Here is a 12,498-nt window from a genome sequence, read left to right as displayed (position 1 = left end):
GTAACACATATACTTTGCATGTGTTCATCGGGAAGATTATGAAACAAAATGGACGGTGTGTACCACGTGACTTTCGTAAACCAAGGAGCGGAATGTCGCAACTCTTTATATATATGGCTCTGTACGCACCCCCAAAAATTACTCGCCCTAAGCCTACTAAATAATACAACGATTATTTCAGGTGAACTACAGTATATAATTAAGCATCTTTGCTTATATTGCAGGCTTTCGGTGGTCTCGTGATGAATATTCTCTCCATCCTGTTTACCTATGCCCACATAATTTTGATGAGTTTAGCTGTTGATCTGAAGAATTATGTGAAATCGAGGACAACGATGAATGCAGTATCTATGGTTATTATAGTTCCAATCATGACTGTGTATGTGATATCTTTTGCCCATCTTTTAAATATGGAGAAAATGGCAAAACCTATGAACGTATTTTTTGTTAAATTTTATGGCAGGTTTCTTCACGCTTATTAATGTCTTTAATACAATACAGTGCATTGCATACAATTATGTTAATCGTCTAAGGTTTCTTTTAATGGTGTTAGTCTCTTAACTAATACATTTCCAATCATTCTTACCTGATAAATGATTACAAATTAATTTGCATCCTTTTATGTTCTCAAATTGTATGACTTGATTCAAATCAGCGGCTCGTATAGCGGTATTCCATACATCATATACAAGTAAGTTAGAGAATTAACAGCCCTGCTAACTATATTACGCATTATAATAACGTAGCAGGGTGTTCAATACTGTGGTTTTTTTTTTTTGGTGTTTTTTTTTTTTTTTTTTTTTTTTTTGTAAACCAATGAAATATGTAAATATAACGTAATTTTTAAGTAACGTTTCAAACGTTTATAATATGCTGTGTTAACAATATTTTCTCACAAAAACAAAACTTGTTTTTGTGAGAAAATATTGTTAACACAGCATTATCCCCACATTTGCGAATGTTAGATAACGTTTTAGAGTTTGCTAATAGAAATTAGCATCTAATTACCTTTTATCCTTTCTATATTTTCATGGTTGTTTTTTCAGGGTAATGAAAAGGGCATAGACATGGCGTTAGTTGTTCTTGGTGTGATTGAGCTTGTACTGACCATTTCTGCTGTGTGTGTATTATCGGCGGATGTTTGCTGCTGTTCAACTACTCAACAAACAATCGAGGTAATGAATGAATAATATTAAATTATATAATCATAAAAAAATATAATATGAGAACAAGGGATATTAAAGCGTTGTCCGCACTGTCAAACCAGTACTTTATGTTATAGTATATTTATTGTATAGTTATGATATGTCATCATCATGCCTATATGAGTGTAATATGATAGTATCAATGTCAAGTATTGGTGCGATATGAAATCACGATGCTTGTATGTAGGTAGAAATCACAGATTTTGTCATAATTAAAACTTCATATTGTAAAAGAGAGCCTAAAATACAATAAAGATGTCCTAAGAAATATGCATGAATTATCATCTGTAAAGATAAACCATACAGTATATCAATTATATTACTACAATATCACTCTTTAAATACTGGCAAAAAATGTTCAGCATTTGTGGCCTCTAGTAAAGTTCACCATAAGTAAAATTAGTAGATATTCATGGTGGTTATTCTTAAAAATAGGAAATGCAGATAAGGTATCATGATGGGCAACATGAGGAAATGCAGGGTGGATTCAGCCAAGTTGTTGTACCAGGTACATGTATAGTCTTTATTATATCATTCATATAATCAATATCCATAGTTAAGTTCATCAATTATTGTTCTCTTATTTTAAAGTAAAAAACATAGGCCTACGTTGTTGAAGAAGAAGTACACGGATCTAGACTACAATTCTTTGCATGCTGTGAAGGTTAATTTTATTAAATTATAATCTCTGATCATGGCAAATACGATGTGTTCTACGCACGCTACGCCTGCGTACCTCACAGAGGTCACTTAAAGGTCATCTTACGATGAAACACTATTAATAATTAATTTTATCATCAAAATGTATAACTTACAGTATTTATATTTTATTTTACTTTACTTTATTCATTCATTCATTCATTTATTTATATTTATTTATTTATTTATTGTTTATTAATTTAATTAAGTATTTTATAATTATTCATTCATTCATTCATTCATTTTAGTCTGTTGTCTTAGGCCTATGTCATATTTTTTAACTTTGTCAATTTTTGGGTTGATTTTTGGCAAACATGTCTAAAAATATCTAAAAAATTCACTGATTAAGGAAAAAGTGGGTGCCAGTTTTTTTATTCACTTCTAGGGCCTCCATTTTGAATTTCAAAATGGCCGCTGCCGAAAATTAGTTTTTAACAAAAAAAATTGCAAATGGATCATCGTTATTCATTTATATATCATACAATAGTCATTTTATTTTATCTGATAACACATAATGGGGTCAGTGATGCATTGGGAAGAAAATAAGAGCACAAAAAACCCCCCTTCCAGAAATCGTGCTCCCCCACAAACCTCCCACTGGACATTCTTTTGCAAACAAAATATTTATTCTCAAGTATTCACAAAATCGCCACATATCACTATATTTTGCCATCTTAATCTCCCTAACTTAATCACTGAGCACTGACACTTAACCTTCGCCCCTTAATTCCTCCTGACCACCACCCCATCCCGGACAAGGCCCCTCCCCAAACTTCTTTGAAAATTAAAAAATGGAGATAAAAGAGGAAAGGTATATTCAAATTTAGGCTTAAGACAGTGAGTGCCATTTCCGGCCATCTAGTTGCCATAGCCACAACATTTTGTTCTTTGGTTTTCACAATGTTGGACAGGGGAAGATTTAGGGAGGGGAACGTTCCCCCTGTTTTGCCACTGTCGTCTTTTTTTTTTTTAACAGTGAAAATACAAGATCGTATAAAAAAACTAAGTGTAACAGCATGTACTGAACATAAATCATGCCATTACTAGACATATATCTCTATAATAATAATAATAATAATAATAGTAATATTAATAATAATAATAATAATAATAATAATAATAATAATAATAATAATAATAATAATAATAATAATAATAATAATAATAATAATAATAATAAAAATAATCATTTAGGCCTATATGAAATTGTTTTCCCCTCGTTTAAAAAAGTTAAAAAAGTCTGAATCCTCACTCTGTGGGATGTAGTACCGGGCTGGGTAAAAGAGAAAAGAAAAGGGGAGAGGGAGGTAAAAGAGAAATAAGGGGAAAGAAAAAGGAAAAGAAAAAGAGAAGAGAATATTCTCCGCAGTGGCGTAACTACCGTTGGACAAGGGGAGAATATCCATCTATGGAAAATCTTTCCCCATTGAAGATGCCCTTATCACCCAGGAAAGTGCCTGAAATTCTCAAATTTGGTTTTTTGTTGGGGTAGGCCAATTTCCTCTAAAAATTGCACATTTTAGGGAGTTTTGCTCAATTTCGACGAAATTAGAAATAAAAACACAAAATTCTTTCGCGCGCATTTTTTAAGAGTAAAGCTTGTGCTTGCCCTCCTTTGCCTTCTGAGTAATATTTAAACACATAATAGTTCCAAACTCAAGAAAGAAAATCTATAGATCGTTTTACCTAAAAGAAGGGCCTCAATGTGTAATGATTGTGAAAGAGTATGTTTGTAATAAAGCCATAATGAAAATGCGTATAGTCAGTTTCAAAAAATGGCATTTTTACCCAAAAAGTAGGTTGTTACGAATGGAACAATAATTTTTTTTTTTTTTTTTTTTTTAATTAGCATTTCATACCTTGATATGAATGCTTATTAAATAACAATGATTTGATGTGAAATATCTGACTTTAAAAGTTCATTTTACTATTGAAGTGTGTACTGTGTCAGATGTACTGTGTCGGACGTACATCCAAAATGTACAAAATTATTTTATCTGGTACCAATCTAAGCTCTTCTTTCCTTAGATGTTAGTGTGCTTGCAAAGAGAGCCACATATCACACTGAAGGTTGTGTACGACATCAGTAATGTTATGTCAATTCCAAGAATGTTTAAGGTTATATCGGTTGATGAGGAATTTATTGATTAGGCCTATAATAGCAAATTACATCAATTTATTTTGCAAAAACAAGGTTTCCAGCTTCAGTGGGGGGGGGGGACATCCCCTGTCCGCACAAGGGCACACATTGGCGCTAACACCAGGCGCGTGGCAGGGGTCTTGGGTCAGAGTGGGTATTTATTTTTTTAATTTTTTATTTCAACCATCTTTAAAGAGGGTAACCCTTCTAGTTTAGCCCAGTAGGTTAACTGATATTCAGGGGCCCTCTTTAATAAAATTAAAGAACAGTACAAACAACATCATTACAACATAATAGTAATAATAATAATAACATACAATCCTCATTTCCCGGTTAGTAATTTACCAGACCCACCCCACCCTATCCCACTCCCCATATAGAAAACAATACGACATAGGGCTTATCTTATTTATAATATAGGCCACACACGTGTGTTTGAAACTAAATATAAGCATTTTCATCATAGTTTTATTTATTACAAACATATTCTTTCACCATCTATACACATTAAGGCCCTTCTTTTAGGTTAAAATGATCTCTTAAATTTGTCTTTCTTGAGTTTGGGACTATTATGTGTAACTTAAAAGGATAAAACTAAAAGAGACCTAAAAAATGTGCGCCAAGCGCGCAAAATATTTTTGTGTTTTAACTCTAATTTCGTCGGAATTGATCAAAACTCCCTAAGATGTGCAATTTTTAGAGGAAATTGGCCTACCGCAACAAGAAATGCGCGCAAAGAATTTGGGAATTTTAGGCACTTTCAGAGGATGCATTTGTCAAGGGGTGGGGAAAGATTTTCCAAAGATGGATATTTTCCCCTTGTCCCCCAGTGGTTACGCCATCGGGCAGCATAGATCAAAGGAGTTATGGCAGTTTTTGAAGTGGAGAAGGGGTTGCAGGGTGTTGTGAGTCTGGTCATTATGATATCTTCCTTTTTATTCTTGTCTTTATTTTTCTCTTCTCTTTTTCTTTACTTTTCTTTTCCTCTTTTTTCTCTTTCCCTCTCTCTCCCCTATTTCTTTTCTCTTATTACCCAGCCCGGTACGACGGCTTGGTCAGCCCGGTAAAAACCGCCAGGGGAGGGGCAGTTTTTCCCCCTGCCCCCCCCCCCACGCCTGTTACGACACTGGCTAACACGCCAATCATCCCCCTCAATGAAAAATATTTTTCTACGTCCCTACTGCTAACCTCTTTAAAAGATTAGATTACTGGTTTGTATCGAAAGTCTTACATGATGAAGGAAATATAATCTCTTGTGATATCAGACCCGCTGTTCTCACTGACCACCAAGGTATCTCCTTTAAAATTAGTGTATCTGAAGAAAAACATGGTCCAGGGTTATGGAAACTTAACTCAGATTATTTAAAGGAAAGGTTATTTATTGAAAAAGTTTTTAAAATCATTGATGACTGTGAACGCCATAAAGATTTTAATGCAGTTAATAAATGGGAGTTGATAAAAATCAAAATAACAGAATACGCGATTTTTTTTCCGGAAAAACAAAAGCAAAAAATAAAAATAGAAAAAAAGAAAAATTACAAAAAGAAATTGAGTAACTAAATATCTTCTTTATGGACAGTAACGGAGATGAAAAAACAGAGCTAGAATTAAAAACAAAAACAAAAATATTAGAAATATATGCTTATGAGGCTAAAGGTGTCCAGATACGGTCTAGGACAAAATGGGTAGAGGAAGGAGAAACAAATTCTAAATATTTTCTAGGATTTGAAAAAAATAATGGTAAAAAAAAACAAATAAAAAAAAATAAAAAGATATGATGGAACATATGCTTGAAAAACCAATGATATTCTGTACGAAGAAGTGCAATTTTTTGAGAAACTCTACGCCAATCAAAACATTGAGAAAAACGAGGTACAGACGTATTTAAACAAAATAGAATCCACGAAATTATCAGTTCCTGATAAACAGTCTTGTGAGGGTGAACTGTCACTTAGTGAATGTGAACAGCTGAAATTATGGCTATTCGAATAAGAGGAGATAGACTGATTAAAAGCATTATTTTACCAAATCAAAAAGATACTGTTGAAGTAAAAAAAAAGGTATTTAAAAAATGCAATTATTGAATTTGGGAAGATGTCAGGATTAAATCTAAGCAAGAGGAAAACTAATGCCATGTGGTTAGGGCCTTGGAAAAAGAGAAAGGACAATCCTTTTGATATTAAGTGGGTTTATAATGGTTTTTAAAGTGCTAGGAATACATGTTGGCCACAATAAAGGAATTATGTTTTGTTAAAAGTTGGTCAGAAAAAATTGAATCATTAAAAGACATACTTAAATCATGGCGGAAACGAAATTTGACTCTCTGAAAAATTTTAATTTTAAAAGCGCTCGGGTTATCTAAACTTGTTTACAATGCAAGCATTATAGAAACCCCCGAGAGCATGGTAAAACAGGTTAATAAAATTGTTTTTGAGTTTTTGTGGGACTATAAATTGGAAAAGGTAAAAAGGTTATCGAGGCAGTTTAAGAGCTCCTGATTTTATATCATAAGTCAAGTCACTATTAAAGAATGGCTTGGCTTAAACGCTTGTATGATGGCGAAACATCAAAATGGAAGTTTTTGCCAAGATTATATTTGAACAGATTTGCTCCAATGGGCAGCGTTATCGAGAACATGTCACATGTATGCTATAAAGGGATATCCATCGACGGAATTCCTAGGTTTTATCTCTCAATGATAAATGCATTAACATATTTTAACCAGTGTATTGTTAAGCACCCACTGGGTTATAATGAAATATTGAAACAACAAATTTGGGGTAACAAAAGGATATTATATAATGGTGTTTCACTTTTATATAGAAATTGGGTTAGAGCAGGCATACGAACGATAAATGATTTAGTTATTGATAACTGATTTATTAGTGCAGATGAATTATTTACTATATTAGATGTCAGATCTAATTGGATTGCGGAACTATCTCTCTTGCTAAAAGCAATCCCGCAAGATTGGAAAGAGAAAATTCTCTTAGGAAAAATAGAAAAGAAGTCTAAAGTAATATTGCCAATACAATGGTGTAATATGAGTTCCAAACTAATATATGTGTATTTTATTATGAATAGGGGAATTGAACCCACAAAGTGTCAAATGAAATGGTATTCTTATTTTAATACTGAAATCGACTGGTGTTGACATGGACATGGAAGGTGAAGGGGATTAGAGGAAATAAACTTAAACATATCAATTTTAAGCTCTTACATACTATTGTTCCCACCAAAAAAAGATTATACCTATGGAAAATTGTGAACTCTGATAAATGCCAACGATGTAAGAATGTTGTTCAAGATGATGCACATCTCTTTTTTGAGTGTGTAGAAGCAAAGGCATTATGGAAATATATTAATAGTTTTATTTTGTTTAAATACGGTATCAAAGCAGACTTTTAAAACATTGTAGTTGGAATGGGAAATGTTTATGTAGATCATATATTTTCATGAGTATTCTGTATATTTAAAGCAAACGTCTTAAAAAACGTTAGCAAATGGAATTGTAGCTCAATGCAAAGGCTTTTTATATCTGAATATAAAATGTCTTGCATAATATATTTTTTTTGCAAGCCGTTTTAGATTTTCTTCTTTTATTTATTTTTGTTTCTTCTTTTTGAAAGCGTAACAATAGCGAGTGTGCTGTAATGTATCATGCGTTCGGTAACACCGTGACTGTGTTCACTGTATATAGTTTTTAATAAATATATAATTTAAAAAAAAATCTTCTTGTATGTTAAGGAGAAAAAGAGAGGGAATTAAAAAATAAATATGAAAACCTCGAAAAAAGGAGGATAATGAAAGACTAAACCACAACTAAATCAATGTATAAAATCAATATATTAGTACCATCAATTGTAAACGTATGAACTGTGCTTTATAATGATATTGATGAATAAATGTGGTCTGTTGCCGCAAAAGAGAAAAAAAAGCTATACACTATCATTGCCAAACAGTTTTCTTTCATCAGTTGATATTTTTGACCAATTGTTTGACAACAAATTTGAATGATTAATTTTATATAAAACTATTTTTTTTTTTAATTTGAAACTATGTTTTCAAAAGTCAAATAAATTATTCATCTAAAAGATGGTTTGAGTCAAGGCCTACATAGGCAAACCAACAAGATAATGCCAGTGGAAGCAATGGAAAATATAATCTGATGTCAGACTTCAAAACAGGTATAGGTCAATCAATTTTTTTTAATTTTGAAATTCCTGCAAAATTGTGCATATTTATAATCTTTTATTCTTTGTGTCCTAAATCAATAAATATCTATTTTTTTCACCTTGAATGTTTCCCTAATTTATGCGTTTATGGAACTTGGGGAAACCAGTGAAAAGTTAAATTACATGGAAACATCTCGAAGCGAACATCAAAGGTTACAACCCGTGGTACCGCCGCTCTTATCATAATCTGATAATTTACAACTAATTACAATTGCTTTGCACATGCTCGCTATCGTGTTCTCATGGTGATCGACGTCGTATCATATCATGATCATATAGTTCCAGGGGCGGATTGCTATAAGCGGTCTTTAGGCGGTCTTTAATGGTTAGCCGGCTATAATCGTGACGTCACTACTGGTCTATGATTATAGACCATTGCTATACCGCGGTCTAACCAGTTAGCCATCTAAAATTTTAATGCCTACTTGGATGAGGCTTAAATTATTTATATCATGGCGTTCTGCTGATTAATTCAACAGTGCAATGGCAAGACCTAGGCCTAGATCGTCAAAGTTGGAGAATCGAATGATGGATATTCCGCACGCTTCTCAGCGTCTGTGAAAAATAGGTCTACGTTTATTTTTGTTCATTTTGAGCACGCATGACATCGCCCCCAATCTTACATTACCAGGGAGTGCTTGTTGTTTGCATTTCAATACTCAAAGCGGTCTTTGAAGATGTTTTATAGCAATGGTCTTAGAGGAATTACTTTAGTAAGACAGTTTTATAGCAATCCGCGCCAAGGGACAGTAAATTACACCACCACCTAAAAGTTATACAGAAACAATAAATGGGGACTAGGCCTACATCGCAACGATTTTTTTTATATTTTGCAAATATGCTCGATGGCTAACGGTCTATATTCTATTTTGAAATACCAATCAATCAGTAAATCTAGAGTATCAATATTTTAACTGTCAATAGTTTGACATGGATTCGGGCCTAGATACAAGGACGGTGAACGTAACGTGTACGCCTGTCACTCACAATCAGGTATAGCCTAGCCCTATATTGCCTAGTACTGTTGGGAGGCTCTAGGCCTTACAGGCCACCTAGCATGGACGTTTGTTGTGAATGCTTTTTCCGTTTAGCCTAGAGAACTAGTACCTTCAGTACTAGAGTTGCGCACTTCTCTGTGGTTATCGTAATACAGTCGTCAGATATACTCACTAAGACTGTTAATCATGTATCAATGGTATTATTTAAAAAAAAATTAATTTATATTAGGCACTGTGCCTGTGTTTACTGTTAAACATAGTTGTGACAGTGTAATATATGTGGGATGGTGTTTTTATGCAGGGAGGTGGTAGTTTATGTTGCTGTAGTATTGTACTCCTCTCCTGTACGCTATTTTATTGTTACTTATTGAATTTATGATGTAACAATTAACAGGAAAAAAAATAAATGTTTGCGGTACACCATGTATGTACTCTAGTTCTAAAAGAAAATTAGTTGCAGCTCTCGGTGTTAAATAAAAAATATACTGTTGCCCTTTGTCCTATTTTTATGCCCATCCCTGCAATACACTTCTTTTAGAACACCAAACATGAATTATTGAAATGCGAGGAAAAGAGTTACAATTTAATACATTTTTTATTCAATATAAAATGAACGTTATTCTACGATATTCAATGGATGTTGCCTGTTTGGTTTTTGAAATAAAATTACCTGTACATTTTATCTAATTACCATTACATTGTATCTAATAGCAATAGCAATCCAATCATAAATTATATTTTCTAAACCAGTTATATTTATTAATAATTCTGTCTTTTTATTAGCACTTTCAGTAGTGCTATTATATCACTTTTTATATAGTCTAGAAAAGTAAGTAATTTGGCACAATGTCAGTACACATACTTATTACCAAAAAATGACTTATAATTGCTTGTTTAGTTATATCTCACTATGAAGTTTGACAGGAAATGCATCTAAAACATGTGTACAGTGCTTTTAAACCAGTCGTTATGCTGTATATTTGTGAAAAAACACAAAAGATTTTTTTTTTTTAAACGGGTGGTTTGAAGTTGGTGGTGATATTTTCATCCTTGTCGCTTGACTGTCGGTACTGCGCATTTATGATCAAAGAACTAGGACACAGCAGGGGCTATTATAGCCCTTGTCTAATAATTAGACAATTAGACATTGTTCTTGTCTAATAATTAGACAAGAACAATAGTAATAATAATAATAGTAATAGTAATAGGTAACTAATAGGATTAGCACGCCTTCGTAGTTAAAAATCATTCCATGTAATTTCACTGGTCCCTGGGGGAAACCATTGGAGTTTTCATATTTGTTACCAGAAGTTAATATGCAAAACATAGTTTTTGATTTAACATACAAAATATATTTTGTCAATATATTTTATTAGTCTCCCCAACAGAGTTATGCTTAAAATAGGCTAACCATACAAATTAATAATAAGTTTCCTAAAATTCTTCTCTTTCCTCAACTAAATTTTATAAATTCCAATTAGTAGCTAATATTATAACATTGTACATCATGCAAATCAACAGCTTAAAGATGACTAACACAAAACTTATAATTTGCCATTTTACAGTAGTCAATCACAAAGTTGTTTTTACAATTGTGCGGTCTTTCTCTGAACAGGATGCAGTTCAATTGTTGTTTCATATATTGTTGTTTTCTGCTTTCTGATAGGCTGACCTTATCATGATGATCAAGTTTGATGGTTTCTTTATTGTTTGTTGACATTTCTGATCACGTTGGGTTGTTTGTAACTGTCTATTGAAACTTGTCAGTAGTATAAAGGTTAAGCTCACACTAGAGCCTTACTGTCCAGATCGCGAGTATAAAGTGTTGCTGAATTGCCTGAGAATATGTCAAAGATCTCGCTCCCAATTCAAACCTTGCCTTGTGCTTGTTTTTAGCATTTTAACTAGTACACTACTCTTATCTGGAAAGTGTAACTGCATTACCTGGACATGGGCTATTGCACAGTAATGATGCCAAAGAGCTCTTGAAAGAGAACTATCAGTTTCTGTAACAAGTAAATATAGTGCTGCATAAAAGCAAGCATTATTACTTGGTGTGTCCTTGAAGCATAAACATAAACAAACCATGAGCGAAAGAAGTTGGGAAAGGAAATTATTAAATTATTAGAAGAAATATTCAACATTCAGTAATTGTTAATGACTTAGACCTAGCGGATGTGTTGCTGTGATTGCCACCAATATTTTTTTTAGAAAAAAATGTAGGTAAGCAATATTTGTAGGAATAAATAATACCACATCCCTGTATTAAAGCATTTCAAGGTCAGTTTTAAACATAATACAAATTAATTAATTTCCAGGGGCTTGTTTTATATTAGTCATACAGTATTACAAAATGGATTCTACCATATGGAATAGACAGCCCCCATTCTCAGAGTTTTTGTCATTTAAAAAAAAATTACCAAAATATTCAAAATTGTAATATTAATCTGTGAAGTTATGAATCACAGTCGGTACAATACAATTCTGTGGAAAAGAATGCATTTAGTGTGTACTCTTCATATTGATAATAAATTTATTACACTATCATATCAATCTTATTTCTTATCCTAAAACCTGCAATGAAATAATAACTAAAATGTTGTATGTATAATATTTTCTTTCAGTGTGAAGCATGACACCTGCTCAGCCAGCCCAGATCCAAGGCAACCAGCGCCCTCAACGCTCATGCTCCAAGAAGGGACAGTTTGCTGTAGGAATTCTGTTGATAATAGCAGCTACACTTACATTTATATTTGGCATTGTTTCTGTTGCCTTGCCAACCATCTACTATGGCTATGGTGGAAATCCACTGTGGACTGGAGCAGTAAGTCTATCATTTCTGCATGCTATCAATACTGTATAGTTTAGTGCAGCATTTGCCGTATTTGGCAGCATTTCATAGTAAACATACTTGGGTCATTCCGTGCCAACTCAACAAATTTTCAGAAAATCATGGCTGGGTACTGTCTCAGATTTTCTTGAAACTCGGATATAATGTGCACCAACATGTCTGACGAACAAACCCAAAATTTGACTTGCCAATTCCAAGTCATTTAGAAGTTACGGCCATTTGAAATTTTAGGGTCATACCCATTTTAGCTATCAATTATGACATGTTTGTAAAGTTGCATTTTCAATTAGCCATATCTTCAAATAGAATAAAGATAATTAACTGAAAATTGATATCTAGACTAACTTTTGGCTGTAGAACAGGAATATGA

The 12,498-nt window shown here is 32.9% G+C and overlaps 1 protein-coding gene across 1 annotated transcript in view; it reads left to right on the top strand.

Annotated features, from left to right (window-relative positions):
- The first annotated feature begins 11,901 nt into the window (after positions 1 to 11,901).
- LOC117107096 overlaps positions 11,902 to 12,498 on the top strand; it is an 8,179-nt gene continuing 7,582 nt past the window's right edge. Inside the window, exon 1 of the mRNA XM_033248650.1 lies at positions 11,902 to 12,101. Within this exon, the coding sequence (XP_033104541.1) occupies positions 11,910 to 12,101 (192 nt within the window). The 5' untranslated portion in view covers positions 11,902 to 11,909. The remainder of the gene's footprint in view (positions 12,102 to 12,498) is intronic.

Source organism: Anneissia japonica, unplaced genomic scaffold (assembly GCF_011630105.1).
Source record: "Anneissia japonica isolate Jap-2015-1 unplaced genomic scaffold, ASM1163010v1 scaffold1726_len428862_cov177, whole genome shotgun sequence".
NCBI lineage: Eukaryota > Metazoa > Echinodermata > Crinoidea > Comatulida > Comatulidae > Anneissia > Anneissia japonica.
Note: the sequence above shows the minus strand (reverse complement) of the source record. Positions and strands in the feature narration are given on the sequence as shown.